Here is a 24,796-nt window from a genome sequence, read left to right on the forward strand (position 1 = left end):
ACCACATAGATAGATAAATTCCAGGTACGTTAAGACTTACATGTGGAAAGTGAAACTGGAAGATTCCTGCACGAAATTCCTAAAAACTTTGATAACAATAATTGGGCACTCAAAGCTCTTCTTGACCATAGAAAACTTAGGCGCTTTTGTATAAGAGAAACCATAAAGAAAGCCAGGAGACAGAGTGCATCCGGATTAAAGACAGAGTTGGTATCTGCTATACTCTTAAAAAGTGGATAAACCACAAGTGGAAAATGGACAAAGGGCCTGGCTAGACCGTTCACAGAATTGCAAACCCAAATGTCCAACAAATGTATAAAAACACGCTGACACGTGTTGGTAGTCAGGGAAATGTAAGTTTTCTTTTAGGTAAGAATTAATATCTTTAATTTTTTAGCCTGGAGGATATTAAATGTAACACCCAGTGCTGCTGGGGAAGCAGGGACAAGATTACTGTTGTCCTTCATGAAGGGAAAGGTAAATGATTGGAAACCACTGAGCAAACATCTTGTAAAATTTAACGTGTATCTTTTTACCCTGCAACCCTATTTCTGGGAATCCTTCCCACAGAAATAAAAGATAAAGGTATCTTTGTTATGATACATTATGGACGTTTATTACGTAATGTGTGCGGAAACAAAGGAATACCTATCTGTAGGCGAATGGCTGAAAAAATACGGAGCCTCCGTATTATGAATCACTGTGTGGGGCGGACAAATACTGCTTTAGTGTCAAACCCAGGGGACATGTGAAGCATCCCACGATGTATTGTTTTGCGAGAAAAATACGAAGAAAAATTTGTTTCTATAAAACAGAGAATGGGGGCGCCTGGGTGGCTCCCTCGGTTAAGCGTCCGACTTCGTCTCAGGTCATGATCTCACAGTTTGTGAGCTGGAGCCTTGCATCAAGCCCTGTGCTGACAGCTCGGAGCCTGGAGCCTGCTTCAGATTCTGTGTCTCCCTCTCTCTCTGCCCCTCCCCTGCTCATGTGCGCGCGCTCTCTCTCTCTCTCTCTCTCTCTCTCTCTCTCAAAAATAAGTAAACATTAAAAAGAATTTAAAAAACAAGGACAACAAAGAATGATCTATGTGTGTGGTGTGTTCAAGCAGGGGGAGAATATGATAGATCCTACTGGGGGTTGGCCACTGGTGAAGGGGGGACGATGTGAAGTGGGTAGAAAGTCCCGTAAAAAAGGAAAAGAAGCACTACGGATGGTGACGTGAAGCACGCGTGAAAGCACATATAAGCGGAACAACGAGGGTGGGTGGACGTACAGCTGTGCACGGGTTCTGAGATGTTGGCTGGGAGCACCTCCCTTAAACAGATAACTTGTATTATTGTGAGAGGGCCGAGTGCCAGCCCTCTCGATCCTCTTATCCTTGAAATCTGGGGGAGGTTGACATCCCCAGGGCCGTTTTCCTTTCTGCTCCAGGGTGAACGAGGATCATGGGAGTTTTGTGGGCCTTATTCCACCACATCTCTGATTGTTTTAGCCTAATAGATTTGGAAAAGGCCTATTTATCTGGACTCGGGCTCCCGGTAGCTGGTGACGCAGAGCTCTCAGAGACACGCATCCAGTTCCCACAGGCTTGAGAGTTTGCTGGGTTTGTGGGCAGGGATTTGCTCGGTGCTGATGCCGAGCAGTGAGTGACCCGGCCTGTGACCTCTTCCCAGAACCACGTAAGAGAATGACCTTACTTTCCGGGCTGAAATGGCATGCTGAGTCCCAATTTCTTCTTTAGGATCTGGCCTTCTCTTTCCCAGACACAGTCAGGAGCGTGCCAGTCCCCTGTAGATTACAGGTAAAGGTCGTGGTCTCAGCAGGCACCAGGAGACTCGTTGTCGTGGCAGGTTGCTCTGTCTCCTTCCCAGCCTCGTCTTGTGCCACGTCCTCAGCCAGCCACCGTGCCGGAAGTCTTAGGAGTCCTCACCCCACCCCCGAACGTGCCAACTGTGTTCCTACCTGAAGCTTTGCGAGGGGTGCTCGTTTCACGGGAGTGTTCCCTTCTGCGCCCCTCTCCCCGGCCTCCCTCTTCATCCCGCCAAATCCCGTAGGTCCAGCACCTTACAGGTCAGGCACTCTTTGGTCCCAGAACCCTTTCCTGACTTTCCCTTCTCCTTCCCCATCGTCTCCCCCATGAGTAGTTTCGCAGAGCACCGACTCGTAGGTGTTTATTTATACGCGGGCTGCCTGCCGCCCGTCTCCAGCCCTGCAGTAGACAGAGCTCCTGCGGGTCAGGGACCTGCTTCTTTTCCTCCGCCTTCTATACATATTCCTGGTGCTTATCACGGCGTCTGGCCCATAATTCATTCCCAAGAAATGTCTGTCAGATGAATAAATGGGTGAAGTACCTCGTGCTTCCTGAAATTTGAGTGTAAAATCAGGATGGGAAGTTGTAAAATCGCGCCTCGGCGACGCTAACAGGAAGGCGCAGCACCCCACAAAGCCACCGAAACCACCGCTCGCTTGACAAAGGAAGGTAGCTGTTAATTGAACGTGGTTTCTTAGCTAATCAGATATTTATGGTGTTGCGTTTCGCGTCCAGTGCATTCGTTTTATGCTGATGGAGTAACAAGTAAAAACGGTCTCTCGTGTATTCTCTTTGTTTGGAGGGTGCCTGGGGAGCTGTGAATCACTGAGGCTCAGGTCTGGACTTGACTGAAAATTAAGTCATCGTTCCGTGGAAGCGAAACACTCGGGAAGGCCTCTTTTAATGGCTCGTTGTTCTCCACACAGATTTTCACAGCGTTGCCACCCTTCACTCTGGGAATCTTCGAGAGGTCTTGCACCCAGGAGAGCATGCTCAGGTTCCCACAGCTCTACAAGATCACCCAGAACGCGGAAGGCTTCAACACAAAGGTAAATGACGCTCGCCCACAGTCGTCGCCTCAGAAGCGCGTAAGCGGCGTGCTTCGTCTTCCGGCTCCGGTTACCTGCCTGAGAGGTCAGAGAGAACATTTGAGAAGAGTTGAGGCCCCAGCCCTCTCCAAAGTATAGCCAGCCGGTGAATTCCAGATGCCGAGTCGGAAAGGAAGCTTCCGCGTTGCACGTTCAGTTCCTGTTTGTCGACTCCTTTGCTCTTGTCCCCGTGTGCCTTTGATTGCACCTGAGTAGAGGTGTCCTATAGGTTCAGCCCATGGGGTCCTGGGGCCCAGCAGACATTTAATAAAACCCGCTGGGGATGCGGTAATTCTCTATGTCTCCTTAGTTTTTTGGGCCATTGTAGTCTACCTGCAATTGGTCTGGCCAGTGGCGCCCATGGCCCTGGGTCCTGTGGGATCAGCCGTCAGAGACTCCCCTTCCCTTCATAAAGCCCCGCGATGAGGCCGGTGGGGAGCTTCCCTAATGGAGCCTTCTCGCCACCTGTGGCTTGGTTTTTCAGTTACAAGAAAAGGTTTCTTTAGTCAGTGAGTAAAATTGGCCAGATGTCAACACGGGAATCAAGGCAGTGGTGGGTATTTCTTTTTCAGCCTGGAGAATCAACCAGAAGAGACAAGGCATCTAGACCTAAAAGGTATAAGCAGCCCTGCAGAGGGCCGAGCGGAAGCTGGGTTAGGCTAGGGGTTGCCGGGATTCTGCCGTCAAGCCTGGCAAAGGGGACCTCCCAGGGTCTGCCAGTCACAGCTAAGCGGCAGGGTGGTTGAGTCTCACTGGCCAGAAGGGAAGACCTGTGCCTGGTTTGGTGCAGGATGCCTCCTTTGCCATGTTTCTGTCTCAGATTTTTGTGCAGGAGGGGGTTAGGGGGTTGAAACAGAGGTTCATTTTAACATTTTAACAGAGGTCAGTTAAAACACAGGGCGCTGGTTGTGTGCATGATTTGCTTGGGTAGCCACCGGGGCCTTGGTAAGGGTGACAGAGGGTGAGACTTATTTGTGGACACCTTGAAGATTTTTTTTTTTTCTTTTGAGGGGATAGGTGAGGCGGTCAGGGAAAAGGCAGGAAAAAAATGAACTTTTCAAATGGCAAAATCCCATTGTCTTATCATTTTTTTTCATTATTGTCTGTCTCCCCACCACTACTTAGGATCAAACTATAGGACAGTCCCCGGAACAATCTGTAGATGTTTGAATAAACTCAAGCTGGTGTCAGTATGGTAGTTCGGTCACCTGAGTAGTTAAAGAGATCCTCGAAATGCATTTATGAAACTCTGGTTTGGAAGAAACTAAACTTTGCGTTCTCTTGTTTGACCTTTCAAGTGTTAAAGAGTTTTAAACGTGCATGATATTAACCAAACTCCTAGAAGTGAGCAAGTTGGGCGGGAGGGATTTCAAAAAGCAAAACAAAACCGCGAGAGCGCGGTGTAGGAATCCACATTTAAGGCGTTTTCAGCGTTTTCAAAACATTTCTGTCTCTTGTTAACAATTTTGACTTAATACCCTTCTCTTTCTAGGTGATTGTACAATTGTGTTGTCTTTTTTATGATTATTTAAAAAAAGGATTGTAATTCATTTTTTTGGATGTGGACAGATTGTATAATGCTCTATGTATATGGCCGTATACATTCAGGTCTTTGTAGTAAGGTGATATTATCTGGAGATCGTCCAGTCATTTGTACGTAAAAATGAGGAAATAGGTATTTTTTTTTTTAACTTCAAGAATAATACGGTGCTTCTGCAGCGACGCAGCACCCTGCCAGTATCCTTCACAATGAGCCGTCTGTTGAGTTGCACAGAGGTCAAGAGTTGTGGGCAGATCCTGACTCCCTTGGTTTGTTTTCCCTTAGGTTTTCTGGGGTCACTGCATCAACGCCTTGGTCCACTCCCTCATCCTCTTCTGGTTTCCCATGAAGGCACTGGAGCATGGTAACGGCTTCATGACCTCGACTGTCAGCAAGTAGCTCTGCGGTCCCCCTGGTGCCAGTTGTTCACGATTTCCCCCCCCCCCCCCCCCCCCAGTTCTGCAGACCTAGAGATCACAAGAACACATTTTCGAAGAAAAACATACCTAAAATCTAATGAGAGCGAGGGCTCAGGTTTATAGCTTGTAGGTTTCATCCATTCTGGCTCCGAGAGCCCGTTTTCTTTCCAGTTGCCTGGAGAGTTTAAATGCTAGGAATTCTAAACTTTATTTTTAATAACCGTTTGAGGCGAGGATCTCGAAGCAAAGCACGGCACTGTAATGAAACATCGATGCCTCCCGTCCGCGAGTTTGACATTTTCGGTTAATTACTTGGGCTTTCGTTTTCCACCCTCACGGACCTATATGCAGAGTAACTCAAATCTCGTGAGAGCCTAACCTCACACCCCATTTCCTGAAAGAGTTGCCTTTCCTTGACATACACGTTTCAAGCAAACTGTTAAGGTTTGAGGACTGATTCTCTCGACTGGGTTTAGTCCTCCCTCCAGCTGGATGAGGGCGTGTGAGAAATGCAGCTGACTCAATATATCCAAAATGTTTCCTCCTAAGGAGAGACACATCTTTTAGTCCCAGAAAAGGAAAATGTATCATGAGAATGCTTCTCTTTCATCCCTCTCAAATAGTAATAATCCCCCGGGGAAAAATTACTCCGAATGTTGACTAGACAAGGCCTTTTATTGTTCAGAGAACCAAAGAATATAAAGCCTACAAGCCTCTTTGTTTCTGTGTCAATGTGTTTTGTGCTTCAAACAGAAATGATTCATCCTCGCTGATAGTCTTCAGCCTATTAAATACTGACAGTTGGAGAAAATGCATGCACAGCCAATTTATTATACCCTATGACCTGTTCTCTGAGTCTCATCGGACCTCCTTGTCGTGGAAGGGTCCCTAAGTCTCCAGATCAGAAAATAAAATGTCCTGCCTCTAGACCCACCCCCACAAGGGACATTCTAGCAGAATCATGTCCTTTTAACTCTAAAGCTTCCCTGTGATTCATTTTTACTCCGAGTAGATCTTCACATATTTTGAATGAGCAGGGGTTCCAAAGAGTGCTGAGTGTGGTTTGTTGTAGAAGCCCTGCCAATTTGGTGATAGAAGCAGCCATCACTGTGTCAGGACGGACTGGCAATGGGAAGCAATGGGAACAATTTGGGGCGGGGGGGCGCGCCTGGGTGGCTCAGTTGGTCAAGCATCCGACCCTTGATTTGAGCTCAGGTCATGACCTTGCGGTTTGTGAGATCGAGCCCCACGTCAGGCTCTGAACGGACAGCATGGGGCCTACTTGGGATTCCCTTTCTCCCTCCCTCCCTCTGCCCCTCCTCTCTCTCTCTCTCTCTCTCTCAAAATAAATAAATAGTAAAAACAAACAAGCAAACAATTTTGGCAGTTGTCCCCTTGGCCCACACGCAGGGAGACACAGGGAATGGTGTGGACTGAGCACAATGGCTATCTCCAGGCCCCTTCCCCTTCTTATCGAGACGTTGCACTCTGGTCCTAACTCCAAAGTGCTTGCCTTGGGACTCTCAGAAGACTTGTAAGATGGTCATTTGCTTGTCTGCTTCCAAAAGAACCAACGTGGCCCATTCTGCGGTAGGGGCAGGGGTTTTCCAATCCTAGAGTTATGATTATGTGCTTCGAGCTTGTGGCTTGTGGTTTGTGGCAGAATTGTTACAGTCAAGCTAGAGTCCATTATGTAGATCTATTTGTTCACCTCACGCAGCCTGTGTTGAAAAGCAGACAGACTCCCGAAAAGTCACTTTACCTGAGAGATAACACCACATGAATTTCAGGTTCGTTTCTGCCACCCTGTCTGCTTCCCTCAAATTTGGCAATTTGCCTAACAGCCAGCCAATAACATGAGTTTTTCCAGTTTGCATTATCATCACCAATGCCATTATTTCATTGTGTTCAGTAAGCCCGCAGCATGGGGTTTTCTTTTCCTTGTGTTGTAAACATTAACCTATTGAGTGAACCTGTGTAAGACAAAATAAATTGCAAATATTAAGTATGTTTGGCAGAGAATTGTAGGAGACCATTGGAGTTCTTGTTCATTAGTTGACTTCCTGTAACAAATGAATATTTTAGAATGAATTTCTTAATTCTCACGATTAATGGGTAGCAAAAATGGTTGTACTGCTGCTCTTTAACCTCATTCCCGTGATGCTGACGTCCAAGGCACCGTGGTGGATGATGAGGGTGACAGGTAAATAAATCAACGTGGGTCTTACCATCACAGAGTTTGTAGTCTGATAAGGGAGACTGGATTCACACGTGGAAGCTTCTAGTACAAAGTAGAATATTATTGCCTCAAGTAAAATACGCCTGGCGAGCTATGGGATTTTGGAGGGCTGAGAGAGAAATGCCTTTCATTTGGAATTGCTGTTAGAGAGGACATTTAGGTTTAGCCTGAAAGTCCAAGCAGGATCGAGACATGTAGGCATGGAAGGAGGAGCCGGATACAGTGGGGAATTTCAGGGCTGATGTGGAAAGCTTCGAGGAGCTGATCCCTTCAAGGGTAGAAGACCGGAAAAGGTTTGAGAAGGTGGGTGAAAGCCGGACGGCACAGGGCTTTGCATGCGAGGTGAAGAAGTTGGGACTAAAGATGTTAAGTGAAGAGTCACGTAGCATTTAGATCAAGGAGAGTATTATGATCAGAGCAATCTGGGGTGGGGGTGGGGGGCCAAACGTGTGATGTCAGATAAGGTGAGTGGTAGAAGGAAAACCACTTGTGTCTCCAGGCATCGCAGGGAGTGTTTCAGCAGAGTTAAACCCAGGAAATGGGAATGTGTTTAAGGAGGAGGGAGCATGTGTTGAGAACTTCTGTATTCAGAACCGTGGCGTCTCTCTGACGTGCCCTGACCCCGAGAGTGCGCAGATATAGATTCCGCCTCTCTTACCCTCTGGCGGCTTGCGGAAGGTGGGAGCCGATGACCAGCAAGCACGGATGGAACTACTGAATGGCCAGAGTGCTGAGTGCTACGGGGACACAGCCTAGTCTAGTGGGTCGAGGAAAAGGCTTCTCCAAAGAAATGACATGTATGTTTTTGAAAGTTGAGGAGGGGGTGGCCAAGTGGGGCAGGGGAGGTGTGGGGGAAGGTGGGGAGAAGGAGCATCCCTGGCCCAACCAGGCAAGCACGCGAGCACCCGCACAGGCCGTGGACAGTATTTACCGGTGTGGGAGCCGGGGAGGGGGCGTGGACCCGGACTGCAGACTTTGTTCAGCCTCCGATGAGCATTTCAGGATGCTGGACAGTGAATGTCAGTAACCTCCCCTCCTTGTCTCCCAATCCTAATGCAACGATAATAAACCGAAGCACGTCTTCACGTATTTCAGTGTTCCCTCCGGGGTCAGCAACAGCACCCACGGTCGAGACAGCTACAGCACAGAGGCGGCGGGAGTGGCTGGAAAGGAGGGCAGAGAGGTTAGGTGAGGGTCGCGTCACGAAAACGCGGGTGGGCACTTTTCTCGGGGAGGGGTTGGAGGTGAGAAAACTGCTGTGTAGAAAAACACATGAGGGTTGGCAGGAAGATGAGGGTTTTCTTTGGGCGTGGGTGCGGGTAGGGAGAGGAGAGTCAGTGGTGGAGATTCAGAAAGGTGGCAAGTTTGAGAAGATAGGGACTCTTGCTGGGATTACTGGTTCGTGTGTGCTGATTGACAGTCTCAGATAGAAATGAGTTCTCGTGACACTTTGAATTTCCGCTTAGAGCAATGTTATCACCCAACCCCCAAAGACACCTGATCTGAGACAAATTAAGGCACTTCCAAGGCAGGGAGGGTCCTGATCTGACAGAGGAGTCCCTCCTTCACCCCCAGGTCCTGCCTGAAGCTGTTCCTTGGACTCCTCCCCACACCCGGGGCCTTAAAGGAGTTTTGCCTGACAGGCTAAGGTCCCTAGAGTATTTCATTCCTGTCATCGACGCACGCTTCGTGGATTATGTCCCAAAGACAGTGGATTTTACTAGGGAGTTCTCTGTCCACCATCCGTGAAGAGAGGCACAGGTACATACTAGCGTTGTTCACTCTGGGCACGTAGTTGTTGGGAAGGAGTATTTTTGAGAAGGTGTGAGCACGCCATTCATTCCTTAGAAAGGTTCCAGGAATCTTGCTTTGCTTATGTCTGCGTGGTTTTGGATAGACCTTTCAAAGCACTCCTTTGCTGATGGAGTTTGTGAGGACTCCTTTCAAGTCTCAAAATAAAATTTTCCACTCCGGCAATTCAGCAAATCAGATTTCTCCCGACCATCACAGCCTTACGCTCAGTCCCGTGGCCCATCTGCAGCTCCCACGCCTTGATGGGAAAAGCGATTCTAGGTTAAAAGCAGAGATGTCACCTTTGCAGGGACTGAAATTCATCAAGACCCTTGGTGTCAGGCCACACTCAGGTTTTCCATTGGTGGATCCAGTCTGCATATTTGAGCAATCCTCCTTGAAGTGGAATGTGGCGATTGGCAAAAGAAAGCAAAATCAGGTTTGACTTACCAAAAGGAAATTTTCAGATTTTTCTTGATGAAATTTAAGAGGGGGGAGGGTGTGACGAGAAAAGAGAATATACTTACCAGCCGAGAAAAATTCCTGAAACGTTTCTCAATTCTTCACAGTCTACACCCTGGAAATCACTCCCACCCCTTTTCAGAAGGCAAAGTACCACAGGGGTACTTATTCCTCTGGCATCATTAAGCAGCAAGATCTTTTAAGATTTCTGGAAAAGGCTATTTTCTACTTTTTAATCAACGTGCTGCTGGAAGATCAGTTTTACAAACTGTGCACGCGTATAACATGAAACGTGACATACTTCTCTGCCTGTGGCATCACTGGGCCGTTTTCGCTTGAACTATTTACGATCTACGCCCAGTACTGCAAAGTTGGCTCTGTCACGTAAACCCTAATGACTTGCCTTGCTTCCCCTTAAGCTGAGTGTGGGCAAGGCTGCCCTTGTTCTCTGGGCTTGCAAGTTCTTAAACTCAACTATTCGTTCATTGAAAAGAAGGCGCTAAATGAGTCTGTTCTCTGTGCCAGGCCAGCACTGGTTTCTGGGCATCCCGTAGGGAGCCAATATTGCTCTAATGTTCCCCTAACCTACCTGATGGCACTACATCCTGGACCAGTCGGGAGGGTGTTGCTACTGCAGTTTATCCACAAAATGCTGTATTTGCTTCTTTAAAAATTCTTGTAAAGTTTGTTTATGAGAGAGGGAGAGAGAGAGAGGAGTGGGGGAGGGTCAGAGAGAGAGGGAGAGAGAGAATCCCAAGCAGGCTCCACGCGGCCAGCACGGAGCCCAGTGCGGGGCTCAAACTCACATGCCTGAGCCAGAACCAAGAGTCTCGGACGCTCAGCCGACTGAGCCACCCGGGCACCCCCAAAAACGCTGTATTTTCAAGTAAGGGATGTGAAACAAGAAGCCGATGTTTCGTTCCCCTTGAAGGGTCACGACTGTGCTGCGCACAGGTTTTAAAAGATCTACGACACGTGAGAAAGATCCAGGGACGAACGTCAGATGCTAAGTGGGATGGAACGGGGACTGGTAACCCTCCATATGTCCTCTGCCACCTGGAAACTTCTGAGTGACCGGGGTAGCGGAGGATGTTCATAAGACCCTGAAGCATGTACGCGAAGTGAATGGGCCTTGCTCACTAAAATCTAGAAAAATGGAATGTGTTGGGAGCTTTTTAGATGTTTATACAAATGAAACTACCGCTTATAAATCTAAATAACTCATCACTAACCCAATCATAATATACTGAAAATAAAACCAAGTCTCCAAATTCAAATTCAGAACTTTTTTTTTCCTATTTGGGTTTGTTTTCAACCCAATGACCCATTGAGGGAAAGCTCAGACTTTGTCCTTTTATCTGTCGCACCGACGTTTGGAAACACAGAACTGGGCTGGAGGCTCATTGTTGTCATTCAGTTAAATATTTCTTATTTTCTTAAATATCCGCTGTCTCTTTTTAAAACATATTTTTAAAGTTTTATTTATTTTGAGAGCGAGCGCGCACGAGAGAGACAGCACAAGTGGAGGAGGGGCAGAGAGAGTGGAGAGAGGGAGAATCCCACGCAGGCTCCACACTGACAGCCTAGAGCCCCACGCAGGGCTCGAACCCACAAGCTGCTAGGTCGTGACCTGAGCTGAAATCAAGAGTTGGACGATTAACCAACTAGGCCACTCAGGCACCCCTCAGCGTCCCTTCTAATAAACCCTGTGTTACGTGTACTTGAAACAGTTGGGTTTGGTGTAATGCTTGTAAGAAGCGTGAGCCAGAGTCCCAGATTTCACGAACCCTTATAACTTTATCAGGAAGTTGAATTGAAGTGCGTTCGCAAGGGTGGGAATAGACCGTAACAACCCCCCGATCTTAGAGGCATAACCCTTTAAAAGCTTATTTCTCAGTCGTGTCACCATCAAATGGATGGGTGCTTTGGGCATATTTTCTTTTCTTTGATTTTTTTGTTTATTTTTGAGGGAGAGAGAAAGTGTGCATGCACAACGGGGGAGGGGCAGAGAGAGAGAGAGAGCCTGATGCAGGGCTCAGACTCCGGAAGCATGAGGTCATGACCTGAGCCGAAGTCAGGCGCTTAACCAACTGAGCCACCCAGGCACGCTGAGCATATTTTCTCGTTTTCCATGTTTCTGATGCTCTGATGACTGGGGCCTTGATCCTGAAGAGACCATCCTTCCCAGGGCTACCTAATTCCTAGAGAGAGCAAAGGACTCCCTTGCAACGATGTCTGTGATACTCAGATCAACCAGTCCGGAGCCGACACCCCCAACCATCTAATCTATTAACTTTCACATACCAAGCAATATCCTCCCTGCCCTGAATCACCCCGGGGCCAGATACCAGACAACTAGGGATCACCCCTGTAACCCAGAGTCTGCTGAAATTATTCACACCATCCAGTCCTAAGCTTACACAGCATACCTGCCCTGCCTTGCCCATTCCATCCCCCAAAGACCCCAGTAAAGGCTCTGGACCATGCTCTCCCCTTTCGTCGCCTTCCTCCTGACTGACCCTGGTGCTTCCCCGTGTGGCCCTGCGTGGCATCCATGGCTCCTGTTTCTAGGGATCTGTAAGCATGAACTTCCTTCACGACCTCGTTTCCATGTCTACATATCTTCCCATACCTCATTAAAACAAATCCTGGGTGCGTTTCAATGTAAGGGGGCAAGGGGACTCCACATCATGACCCCTGAGTTCACCCTCAGCCTTAACATCGGCGGGGCAGAGAGCCAGGAGAGGGAGTGGTTTCTCCCGATCATGTCTGGCATCTCCTGCTCATGTGTGATTGGCACAGACTAGTCACAGGGCCCTCCCTAGGTATGAGGGGCTAGGGAGTGCTATTTAGCTCTGCACCCGAGAGTAAGGCACAAGTCTGCGGCCTTTGACTTTGACATTCAAGTTTACTTTCCACCGTTTTTACCACCTTCTTTTTTCTTAACTACCTTTTTGAAATCCATTTTTAGTAAACAACAGTGAAAAACACATTAAAATTTGAGTTTCATCCTTTCTCCGTCAGTAACGGCAGTAGAGAGGAGAAAATCCAGCAAAAGGCTTATATAACCAGGAACTCAACCCAGCACTGGTTATGAATGTAATTATAATCACTAACACTTGTATAAACTCTACCTTCTGTAAACTCTTTCCAATATTTTATACCACTCTTTACCAAGAAAGGAAAAAATAAATTTTCTCTTCACGAATACATAGCATCGGAAGCAGAAAAGAATAGTTTCAATCACAGAGCCGGCAGTCAAGGTATTTGAGCAGGGTGAGTTCTAAAAGTTTGTCAATTAGTGAGTTGACATTTGAGATACATCTTCACTTTCAATACTGTACTAATCTAGTAGTACCTGGTTGGGGAGTACCTCCTCGAACGTCGAGAGTCTTAAGAGGCCCAAAGAACAAGATGGGGTAACGATACCCTGTTAATATTCTGGAATAAGGGCTCCTGGAAGTTCTGAAGCCAAAGGGCGGGGAGAGGGAAAGCAAGAGAAACTTGGCATCCGATCTTCAGCCAAAATTCTTGGCAGGTGCCTTGCCGTCAAGGGAATGGTGCCCCCCACCTCCGTTCTCCCTACTGAGTCATAATGTACGTGAGGTGCCTGGGATTTCTAATTCAGGTGTTCCACAGATTCTTACGACATTAAAAATGCACATATAAATTCACCATCTGTTTTCTTGATTATTAAATCCTGTCTTCCCTGACTGTACGGGACCGTGCTATAACTTTGTCTTCAGATTTTGCTTTTTGTCAGAGCCATTTCTGGATATGTTCTTGTGGTTTAATGATGTAATGCCTTTAACAAGCTTTTAATTGAAATGGCATCTTTATAAAATGTCACCAACCTAGCCCTTTGGAATACTCTGAAGTAAGTTCCTTGATTATTCTGTCTGCTTAGAAAATGAGACATACTTTCCTTACAAATCACGGGTTTTCCCACAAATATTTTCAAAGAGGTTCTTGCATGCAGCATTTCTGGGCTGTCGCTACTGATGTGGAGAGTCCGTGTGGTTTTGTCTCAACGGTCCACAATAGTCTGTTTTAGTGACTTTTTCTAAACCACACTTGGCTGATCTTACACTACGTTGGCCCCTGGATCCGACCAGATATTGCAAATACTGTCAGTCTGGAAGAACAGTGTCACCCACTGCGGTGGGCCAATGGATCCTGAAGCCCCAGTGTGATATCGGCCTTTAAGAGAATGTGCTAACTCTACCCGGGACAGTGTCTCCAACTCTGTCACTTATGTTTAACCCTTTTGATGCATATAGTAAACCCCATCGTTCTAGTAGGCTTTATGTCACATGTAGCCACAGTAAAATCATTCTAAATTTTTCCTCTTCCTTTAGGTTCTCCACTGTATGGAAATCTTCCGATGGGTTTTGGAGAGAGGCGAGCATCGCCTCTCTCATTTCATCTCTCACCCGGGTGAATTCGATCCCCGGTTGGCAAAAGGCTGACTGGTCCCAGTTTAGTTACATGCCAGCTGTTCTGGTGCCGTAGGGAGCTGAATCCTTCTTGCTGCTACCCCTGCTCGGCTAAGCCTTTGTGTGCTGATAATGATGGCTTTCTGGTGGGAAGTAACACCGCCGTCCTGCTGGTGAAGATAGGGAAACAAAGGTTTGGGGAGATTACATCGCTCCGCGTGCAGTCTTGACGGATCTCTCGTGTTAGGGACCTTTTGAGAGCCTTGCGTGGTTCGGGCCCTGCCCACCTCATCATCGTGGCCCCACGCCCACCCTGCACGGCTCACCCCTCACCCCCCTGGGCGGGGGTCTGCCTCCGTGCCCCTCCGCAGGCTCATTTCCTTTTGCCCTTTCCCCTCTCACCGCCCCCTTCCTCCCAAGTAGCCATCTACCCCACCCCATGCTGCTCTGCCTGAAGTGGTGTTCTCACCGTCATTTCCACAGACAGTGGCCAAATGATGTTCTGAAGGCTGGCTTGGGGACCTCAACCACTCACCTGGGTTTGGGGGCTACTTTTTCCCTTTGAAAAAATCACTGGAGATGTTACATATCTGAGTGAAATAAAAACAGCCAAACGACAGGAAAGATGTTTTCCTGAGTGGGTTGTTGGAGTCATAACAGTGCTATTCGGTTTAAGCAACGTGGGAAGAAATAGTTTGTCAGCAGCGTGCTTCAGGAATAAACCGGATTGTCGAAATGGGCTTTTCCACCCTCGAATTATCAGCAAGCCATAGCTTACTGATGCGTTCATTCGCAAATGATTTCTTAGGACTTCTCGTCTCTTCTTCTGTACGTTATTGGCAAGATTTAACAAAGAACAATGCCCACAGGTATTTGCCTCTAACGCGGTTGAAATAAAACCCGGACGAGAACGATCCATTCCATGGGAATTTCCCCAGCAGGGTGTACAGAGCGGTCTTGTGACTTATCTAAAGGATGCTATCTTCTTTGAGGCTTTTGGCGTGTCCCAGAATTCTCCAGTTGGCTAAGGAGTTTCTCCTTCAAGGAATAAATTATTCCCAGATGGTAATCCATTTTGACCGAGGCGGGAGATACTGTTTCCTCGGAAAACGAAGATGCACGCTGACTTATCCTTCCAAACTAATGAACAGAAATAGAAGGTTTATCCTGTCTCGTCTAAAAGTCACTTTCAGTGTATTCAGATCACCTCAAGTATAAACATTTAATTCCAGGGAGCATTTCACTTTCTTGACGGTGGAAATTAATGCATCACCAGACTCTGGAAGCTATAGTTGGAAAAGGTCTTTTAGTGTTCCCTCTTTTTCTCTCCGTGCCGCGTTGCCAGCAGAGCGTTGAGTAGTCCTGAGGGGCTCCATGGAGGCGCCGTCCTTGTAAGTGAGCTCTCAGTCCTACAGGTAATCACAGTCCGCCCCCGTTTAAAGGCCATCAGGCATCGGGTGTTGCATGCTTTGTGCGGAAGTCTCCCACTGTTTGTGCCCATCGGTCGGGGGAACAGTTGGGTGTCACTGCATTCTTTCCACAGTCTGACTGGAGAGAAGAGGGTTCTCCCAGGTGAGACACTGCTTCAGAGTCTATTCTGTATACTTCTGGGTATTTCCGGTTCCTCTTTTGCCTGACTTCCAACACTTTGGTTCTCAGTCTGGGCGATTTTGTCCCCGGGGGACATTTGGCAACGGCTGGAGAAAGTTTCCGTTGTCAGCTAGTGACTGGGTGCTCCTGGCATCCAGGCAAGCCGCCAAACATCCTGCGATGCACAGGACAGTCCCGCGCAACGAAGAATTACCTGGAAAAATGTCAGTAGTGAGTGCCAAGGTTGAGAAACTTGGGACTGATGCAGTGCGCACCCTAACTCAGGTTTCGGGGGTTTACTGCTGCTCCCCAGGTTTGCACATGCGTTTACTTCCATATGTGGCCCAGAATTCCTGTCCTAGGAATCTAATTTTCTGTCCTCCTCAATTCTCTCCTGAAAGTTCTTCCCGTTAGGTGTTGGTACTTCAAAGGAGTCCTTTCTAATGTTTTTCCCTCTTAAAATTGTTTCCTTTTTTTCTCTGGGATCCATTTTTCTAGCTCAGTAAGGAAAACAATCTGTTATTTGCAGTTTGTTGCAAAGTGGGTGATCTTTTTCATGTCACTTGACTTCTCTTTGCTGCCCTAGTTTTCTCGTCTGAAACATGAAGGTGATGATGTTATTTCCTACAGTTGTTAGAATATCAAAGGAATATCACGTATGTCAGTATTACATATTAGTAACACTAATAATTATGCATTACTATTACGTATATTGGCAAGCATACGAATATATGTAAAGTGCTCAAAACCGTGCCGGTCATATAGTGGGCAACATGTTCTCTCCTTTCATTGCAGAATTTCTTACCATGCTTTACAATGTTCTCTTTATGTCTATAAAATATGAAACACGTTCTAAGCCCTTCATGTTAGACCAACGCTTTGAATGTTTAATTTCTTTTAGTACATGAATCAGCCAACATTTGAAACACTAGTACTAAAAGGAAATTCAAAGAGTTGTCGAACCATAATTGTGAACTTTGATGGTCAGGTTGGTCTCACACCTCTTCTGACTTTTCCATCTGGTCAGCATGGACTCTGAACTCCGTTAGGGCTTAGTGTAGGTTGAACTTCAGGGAACTCGGGTCTTTGTTGTCCATTCATTTACCCGTAGATTGCGACAAGGAAATCCACCTTGACCTAAATTGAACAGGAAGAAGCTCTGAAACTCTCCAGTTTCTACCATTACCTACCTGGGGCTGATGTAGCACCTAAGAATGCAGACCTTATAGTCTTTGAATTTCTATCTTAGAGGAATCTGGGTGACAATTCAATCATCATCATCGGTATCTGGTATAAAATCCCCGGCTTATAGGTGGGGAAACTGAGACTTAGAAGCTAACATTTTAAAGAACATAAATAACAGCAGAGCTGGAACCAGAGAACGGGGCTTTATGGTCTTCTAATGCTCATTGCTGGGATTTTTTTTCCCACTAACCTTGACTCCCTTCTCACCACCTCATTTTTCTCAACATGCTTTTGTTTCTCCCTCAATAGCATTATGTGTCTTTGTTATCTGTTCTTTCTATTGTGACTTTAAGATGTTGACCACTTGGTGGGGGTGGGGTGCGTGTCTGGGTGGCTCAGTCGGTTGAGCATCTAGTTCTTGATTTTGGCTCAGGTCATGATCTAGCAGTTCGTGGGATTGAGCCGTGAGTCCGTCTCTGTGCCGACAGCACGGAGCCTGCTTGGGATTCTCTCTCTCCCTCTCTCCCTCTCTCCCTCTCCCTCTCCCCCCCCCCCACTCTGCTGCTTGCATTCTCTCTCTCTCAAAATAAATAAACATTTAAAAACGAAGGAGGGAAGGAAGGGGGAAAATACTGATCACTTGGTACCAAATTTTAATGTGTCACTCTTTTTATCAGTATTCCTACATTAATATGACCAGAACCAGTGTTCTCCATCTCAAGTAAATGATATCACCGTTGGCCTAGGTACTCAGGCAAAAACCTGAAATCACCCTTGATTCCTCATGTTTTTTTCCACCCCACCAAGTCCTAAATCCTGTCATTTATACCTTCAAAATATGTGCCAATTCCTATCGCTTCTTTCTACCTCCAACATAACCACTCTGGCCTGCAATGCCCAATAGAACTTTCTGGACGGTAGTGACGCTCTGTATTCCCTTCTGTCCGACATAGTAATCACTAGCCACCTGCGACCGTTGAGCATTTGAAATGTAGCTAAGTGTATCTGAAGAACTGAATTGTTTTTAATAACAGCTTTTCAATACATAATTTACCTACAATTCACCCAGACTGCTATGGTGTTTAATATATTCAAATAGTTGTGCAACTGTCACCTTAAGCAATGTTTGAGCATTTTAACCTCCCCCAAAAGAAACCCCATACCTGTGAGCAGTTACTTTTCATTTACCCCCCTAAAAAACCCACCTCCTGTCAGTCACTAATCTACTTTCTGTCCCTATAGACCGGCCCATTCTGAACAGCTCAGGAAGTACAATCCTACAATAGATGGCCTTTTGTGACTGGCTTCTTTCACTTAGCACGAGATTTTCAAGGTTCACCCACGTTATAGCATATTTCAGTATTTTATTCCTATTTATTGCCCAATAATGGAATAGTAGGTGTTTTGACATTTTTCCTTCCTTTTAATGAAATTCTGCCTAAGTTTCAAGCCTCTCCCCCACGCTTCGAGATCATCCCTTTGTAAGTCTGTGGCCATCCCTCTGTGGATAACTCCTATGTTCCCCAACAGCCGTCCCTTAGTTTAGGTGTCTAGCTAATGCAGCCCATAATGTCACTTTACAGTTCATCTTCCCTTATATCCACAAATTTACCTATCTAGAATCAGGAGAAAGGCCATGCCCTGGAGCTTGGTGTAGGGCCCCACGAGCCCCAGATTCTGCCTATGATGCTACTCAACCATTTTGGTGTTTTAGGAAACTGAACAGATCTTGAATCTTTCATGAGAGTCAGATTCCTCAAAGCAGATGTGTAAATCAGCAAACCCAAATATGTATGGCGGCCACTGGGCTGGAAATTTGAACACAAAAATCCCTATATACTTGGCCTGTAGGCCACAGATCTAAATTTGAGTATAGAAGGACATGAGAGGAGATTGGCAGTGGCATCCAAAGAAACCATTCCTGATGTTGAAACAGCCTTCAGCCCCTCAGGATAATAACCAGACTTTTCACAGCCGGCAAGTTAGACAGTTCTATTAGAGTTCAGCCTCACTGATTGTTTTATCCATTGTGATAGTCATCCCTGAAAAGAAAAAAAAGTGGAAAAGGTTTAAAAACAATTGAAGCTTCAAAAGCCTCGCTGTATTTTCTAGATGTCTCTCGTTGGATTGTCCACATCCCTCCAAATGATAGACTTCATGCGGTTGCATATGAGAACATGAGTAGTGAATTCTGAGTTCGGCAATCGTGAATTGATTTGTATTCGTGTAATTATCTTCCTTTATTGGCCTGTAATTCCAACTTAGCAAAAATTAAAAATGCAGAGTAAGAGAACACTCAAAAAAAGTCTAATGCTGGCATTCAAAAAGATAGACTATTATGTCCTTACCCTTCCCTGTGTTTAACCCAACAAAGGGACATTTTAAAATTTATAAAAATGTAAATTTCAGTGCAGTTCAAGTGTTTGGTTCAGTATGTTGGAAACCGGATTTTGTTTGCTTCATTTGGAGAAAATATCAGATGAAAAAACTCACCGTTAGAAGTAGGAGGCATTAGAATCACAGATGATGCAATTTTTGAAATTCCCTGACGATTTAATAAATGTTTCCAAAGTTCTGTTTTTGTGTTCTGAACAAGACAGATTGCAGTGCTCTTCCCCAGAAGTTAGTAATAACTTCTTTGTTTTTCAGATACTCCGTTGGCCAGTGGCCAGGCCACAGACTATTTATTTGTTGGAAATATTGTTTACACGGTAAGTTTATCTCTGTTTACGGAACCGTTCTTAAGTGGCATATGTGTGGGCTTGGCCTCTGAAAACCCTTTATATAAGGCCTTCCTTCATGTTATTTGTTTCAAATCGTTAAACCACATAGTATAGATTCCTTAGAGTTCAAAATGGTTGTGAAATGCTTACCTCACTTTTTTAGTGGAGATTTGACAGAGTCGATTTCTGGACAGGTGATTAACAGATCACCCCATTCTTCAAATGACACTTTCACATCTACCTGTGAAAAAGGCAACGCTGAGAAAGGTTATTTTCCCTAAATCTTTCCAAGCTAAGAAAAGCACAAAAGTAACTCCAGCTGCCTCTGGAGGGGAGATTTGCGATTCTCCTAGAAAGTAAAAATAAGTCACCGAGGATAATACGTTTTCCCCAATTCCTTTGTTTTCACAGTATGTTGTTGTCACTGTGTGTCTGAAAGCTGGTTTGGAGACCACAGCTTGGACTAAAGTAAGTTTTCTCTGGAATTGTTTCTCTATCCTTATAGGTATTTTGATGGCATGCGATCTTTTTAAGCCTTGGGAAAACAATCAACAATATTTGGTTTGCTCATTTAAATTTTGCACGTAAAAATCGTCTTTTTATCTTTATCAGGGCCAATTTGCAACCCAAACTTTTCTGATGATTCATTTGCTTGGCACTTAGTAACAGCTCTAAACTCTTAACAGTTTTCTCATGTCAAATATATATGCATGTTTTTAAAACAAAACAAATACAGAAGATACAGAAGGACAAAAAGGAGAATTTTTAATTTCCTTCACTTTACCACCAAGAGACAGTTGGTATTAACACTTTTCTGGATAACATTACAAACTTTGTTCCATGTGTATTTTTAATAGGAGAACGCATTACAGAGCATATGGATAGTTTGGTGATCTTTTTTCAGTTAAAAATACATCATGAACATTTTCCATACCTAAAAGCATACTTGCACAAAACCTTTCTTCATGATTAAAGAGTATTAAGTTTTATCGATATCCAACATTTAATCATTCCCCAACTTCAGACGTTTTGGTGACTTGCCACGTTTCAGGATGATGACCCATGTTTCATGTTTGTCTGTCACTGCTGTTTTCATAGGCTTCTGCTTCTGGGAAAGTGAGGGAGGAGGTTGGAGCTGGATGTGGAAAGAGGGAATCTATTAATAGACAATGGCAGTTAATCCAGATGAGAGGTGATGGTGGCTTGACCCGGGGTGCTACAGGAGGAGGTAGTGAGAAATGGCCAGATTCCAGATGTATTTTTTTAAAAAGCCAGCAGCCCTTGATGATGGATTACATCATGGGGCGCGGAGGAAAGGATGACATTGAGCATCGTCATATTAAGAGGACAGAGGAGAAAAAGCTAACAGCTCAGTAGGCACTTAAAGGATTGTTAAGACATAATATCCATCCCAGATTTGTAAAAAGTTCTTTGGAAAATGAAGAGAACGGCCGAAATCTCAATAAGTAAGAACATCTTGTTCTTTTTGTCCATTCGGTGCTTTCTTACTGGATTAACGAGGCCTGGCTTTATGTAGTTCCGAGTTGGAGCAGACGCTGGTGAGGACCAGCGGGGGGCCTACTAGAAGTACAGGATGGGTCTAGGAGAAGGTCAGCTGCGGCAGCAAAAGCACCTTGATCTTAGTTTGGGGCCACCGGTTACTTGAAATCATTGTTAAATATTCTGAGACGAGGCCATTAGAAGATGGAACTTTGCAATGGCGAGTGATGGGTCAAAATGCTTCCCATAAGGAAGGGTGGCTTGGACACAGGGATTCTGCTGCAGGTGGGGTTCAGGTGGCTCTCCTGGGCCAGCGGACAAGCCCTGCCTGAGCGTGTGTTTCCTTTTGCAGTTCAGTCATCTGGCTGTCTGGGGAAGCATGCTGATCTGGCTGGTGTTTTTTGGCGTCTACTCAACCATCTGGCCCACCATTCCCATTGCTCCAGATATGAAAGGACAGGTCAGTGCTGCTAATTGCGAATGGGCTTTCCGTGTCCAGTGTCCGATGGTGATGATGCTTTCCGTGTGTGGGCTTCTCCGGTCTCGTGACGCTGATGAACTTCAGGAGAGGCTGGTATTGCCTGCTTCCATCAAAATTCAGAGGGAGGGAAATAAACCAGATCAGAGCACCTGGAAGAGGTGGTCTTGTCCACACCAATGGCATCTGAAATTTTAACTACTGTAAGTAGTCAGCTTAAATCCGCTGACCTACCTGGCGTGTCCTCATTTCCATAATGGAATGTGTGTTGATTACACACAGTTCTGATGTGTACAGGTAGTTTTTGGCCCTTGGAAAACTGGAGTTGTTTTGAGTCATTCACAATCCAATGATTATGCTGACGGTAGCTGTGAGGTTAAGTGTATTGTTATTCTCTGACTGATAGTCTCCTGTGCAAGATAAATCTAACACCTCTATGAACCAGATCCTTAATTCACCAGAATATCTTCTTGTTCATCTCTTGAACTAGAGAGGCTGAGGTTGAAGACCTATACGCTTGTTTGAATTGTTTTAATATTTTCTTTTCTTCTGTATTTGTCCGGTGTTTGAGATTGAGCCATCAACGGTGATGGATCTTAGAGTCCCACAGTATTGGTTCTTGAGAGGAGTTTGACAATCCTAGGTTCCAAACCACCCCAGGTTACAAATGAAGCCATGCAGGCCCTGACACTCCAGGCTGACCCTACAGACCCCATTTCGGGGTCTGCCCATAGCCAGAGCTGCCCAGAGACCCCCGGCAAGTGGCTGCCCCGGGCCCTGTGCTTTGGAGGCCTCCGTGATGGCTGTCCCTGGCTGGGTATGTTCCTCTTCGCAGGGTGAGGAGCCCATGGTACACAGAGCCAGAACCCTTACGTCTAGTCCCTTCCCTGGGTTCCTAGGACACTGAGTTTCCTTCCCGAACAGCCACAAAAGCCAGCTTCCCAGGCCTGCCTGGCCCTCTTCCAAGATCCAGGCCTGTGTGAACACCCCTTGCCCCAAGGGGCAGCTGGGTGCCAGGTACGTGCACTGGGCCAGCTGGCTGTTTGCATCTTTACACCCACCCCCATGTGCATGAGGCAAGGGATGAGAAGAGAAGGCCTGGGGGTCAGGGGTTTCCACTCGTGTCCCTGCACCAGGAATACATATTTTAGGGACAGGCCTGTCTGTGGCACAGCCGACTGCTGTCTTAGCCTCACTTACTCTGCCGAAATAAGCCGAAACTCCTGGGTCTACCCAACGCGAGATACATGGGCAGCGGCCGTGTCGTGTGAGATAATCCGGGGGTGGCATTGCTTGTCTCTTTTGCTTGGCGAATCAGTAGTCGACATCCCAGGGTGTCCGGGACCTCCCCTGAATGTGGGTGCTGAGCAGGGCAGACGTGTTCTTCAGGAGTAGGCTTGTATGTCTCCTGACGCGTCTTTGCCATCCGTAAGCAACGAGGCCAAACATACCTCTTCCAAATCCGAGTGACAGAGGAAATTATAGAAGATGGGTGTAGCAAGACAAGCATCTCCCGGCAAAGATACTTTGTACGTGTAAAGAAATCAGTTCTACTTTAAAGCAATGGGCTCCATCCCTAAAACAAACCAAGTGCCTAGAATATCTGCTTCACATTCTCTTCCTTCTGGGCAAGGGCAGGTGTGGTCTCATGACTGTTTCTCTCGGGGAGTTTTTACGGTGCGGAGAACAGCTGATTGCTGAAGGGACTTTCTTATGTTAGAGAAAAGTGATGGCTGGCAGAATGGAATCCGTCCACGCGTGGCCGGCCAGCAAAAACTGCTAGTTTGGAAACCCCTCCCGGCACTTCAACAAAGAGAAGCTCGCATGAACCCCCTCTGTACGCATTTGTAGCTGCAACTCCAGTCCAAATGTGCACGAGCTAGTCTGGTTTCCAACTCTCACTCCGATCAAGAGGTTACTTTCCACGTTCAGAGAGGCCACATTTGCCGGGCAGACCCTAACAGGCCACATTTTCACTATCCAAGTTGCTTCCTGTGTGAAGCCTCGACTGAAATTTATGTCGTTGAGGACCTTTCAAACACATTTAACCAGGTAGTCCTACCACCCCAAAGCAAAGAAACGATAATATCAAACCACATTTCACTTTGGCATACACATGGTTTTATTTTTCACGTATTCCCCGTCGTTCTAACTTTTTTGTGGGTTGGTTTGCGTGAGGCAAAGGAAGTCTTGAAATCCAACATGGCTGGCCGGGACTGAGGTTCTCGCTAGACGTTGAATGAGATGATTAACGTAGTTTTCATGTCACAGGATTTCTAAGTCAGTATTCTGCTGTCTGTGTTTAAAGAGCTGTTTATTATCGCTAGTCTTCGTCTGGGGGAGACCTCTTAGTGGGGACAGGTGTCAGAGAACAATGTCAGAGCCAACCCAACGCTCTTTCACCTGCTGTCTGCTGCCCAGTGGTTTGTTCATCCTTTGAACACTTTTGAAGAAGCCCTTGCATGGAGAGTGGCCAACACTAGCCTGAGGTCTCCCAAAGACCTCCTGCTGACTCCGAAGGGATTTTAGGCTATCGTAAAGAAAGATGGGAGCCGGGCTCAGGTACAGGCAGAAACAGGGCTCCTTAGGGTTACTGTCGAAAATGTGCCCAAGCCATGGTCATCCCTTTGGTTCTGGGTTGGTATTATGGACTCAGTGTTTGTGTCCCTAACCTCTGATTCACGTGGTAAAGCCCTAACCCCCAGTGTGATGGTATTTGGAGGTAGGGCCTTTGGGAAGTTATTAGGTCATCGAGGGGATTAGTGCCCATAGAAGAAGGGGCCAGAGAGCTAGCTTCCTTGGTTTCTGCCATGTTGAAGCTGTGATGAAAAGTTAGATGTCTGCACCGGAAAGACCAGGCTGGCACCCTGATCTCAGGCGTCCAGCCTCCAGAACCATGAGAAATAAATGTCTGGGGCTGATAAGCCACCCCATCTATGGTATTTCCTTATAGTAGCCTGAGCTAAAACCATTGGCGAGTGCTTAGGAGTGAGGGGTACTCTGGGAGAAGACTGTTGTTGTTGTTGCTGTTACATGTTTTTAGTGACTTGTAGAAACCTTTTTTTGTAGTTCCCAAAGCGGTAGGATTTTGGCAAATGAAGATGGTTCTTTTGAGCTTGGGAATTCAACCAGTGTAATGGCAAATGGCATTTCTCACTGAGGAGCCCAAGACAGATACCCCACACAAAACATTCTGTCTATTCATAACATCCTAAACTGTTGAAAAGATGCATTGTTTCTGCTGGGGTTTCCTAACCAGATTTAGTTCAATATTTCTTTCTTTGTCTCATCCATTATGTTTGGAGTTTTTCTCATGGCGGGGAGAAGGCAGGTTTTCCCTCGAGGGCAAAGGAGGAGAAGGCTCTAGATGAGAGTGATTTTCCACCGTCAAAGGGTCTTTATCTTCCCTCCAGTACCTCATGATATGGTACTCGAAACCCAGCCAGACAGTGAGCCAGGAAGTCTCAGTGGCAGTTTCTGAACTCAGAGAAGTCATCTGAAAATATGCAACATTTGTGGGATTTTTAAGGGACAC

At 46.3% G+C, this 24,796-nt stretch overlaps 1 protein-coding gene across 1 annotated transcript in view; it reads left to right on the forward strand.

Moving 5' to 3' along the window:
- The window catches only part of LOC125934215 (phospholipid-transporting ATPase IB), a 433,509-nt gene that overhangs the window by 268,387 nt on the left and 140,326 nt on the right, over window positions 1-24,796 (forward strand). Inside the window, exons 29-33 of the mRNA XM_049647534.1 lie at window positions 2,737-2,859; window positions 4,724-4,802; window positions 19,210-19,271; window positions 19,695-19,751; window positions 21,136-21,243. Of these exons, the coding sequence (XP_049503491.1) occupies window positions 2,737-2,859; window positions 4,724-4,802; window positions 19,210-19,271; window positions 19,695-19,751; window positions 21,136-21,243 (429 nt within the window). The remainder of the gene's footprint in view (window positions 1-2,736; window positions 2,860-4,723; window positions 4,803-19,209; window positions 19,272-19,694; window positions 19,752-21,135; window positions 21,244-24,796) is intronic.

The sequence above is a fragment of the Panthera uncia genome (assembly GCF_023721935.1).
Source record: "Panthera uncia isolate 11264 chromosome A1 unlocalized genomic scaffold, Puncia_PCG_1.0 HiC_scaffold_16, whole genome shotgun sequence".
In the NCBI taxonomy this organism is placed as follows: Eukaryota; Metazoa; Chordata; class Mammalia; order Carnivora; family Felidae; genus Panthera; species Panthera uncia.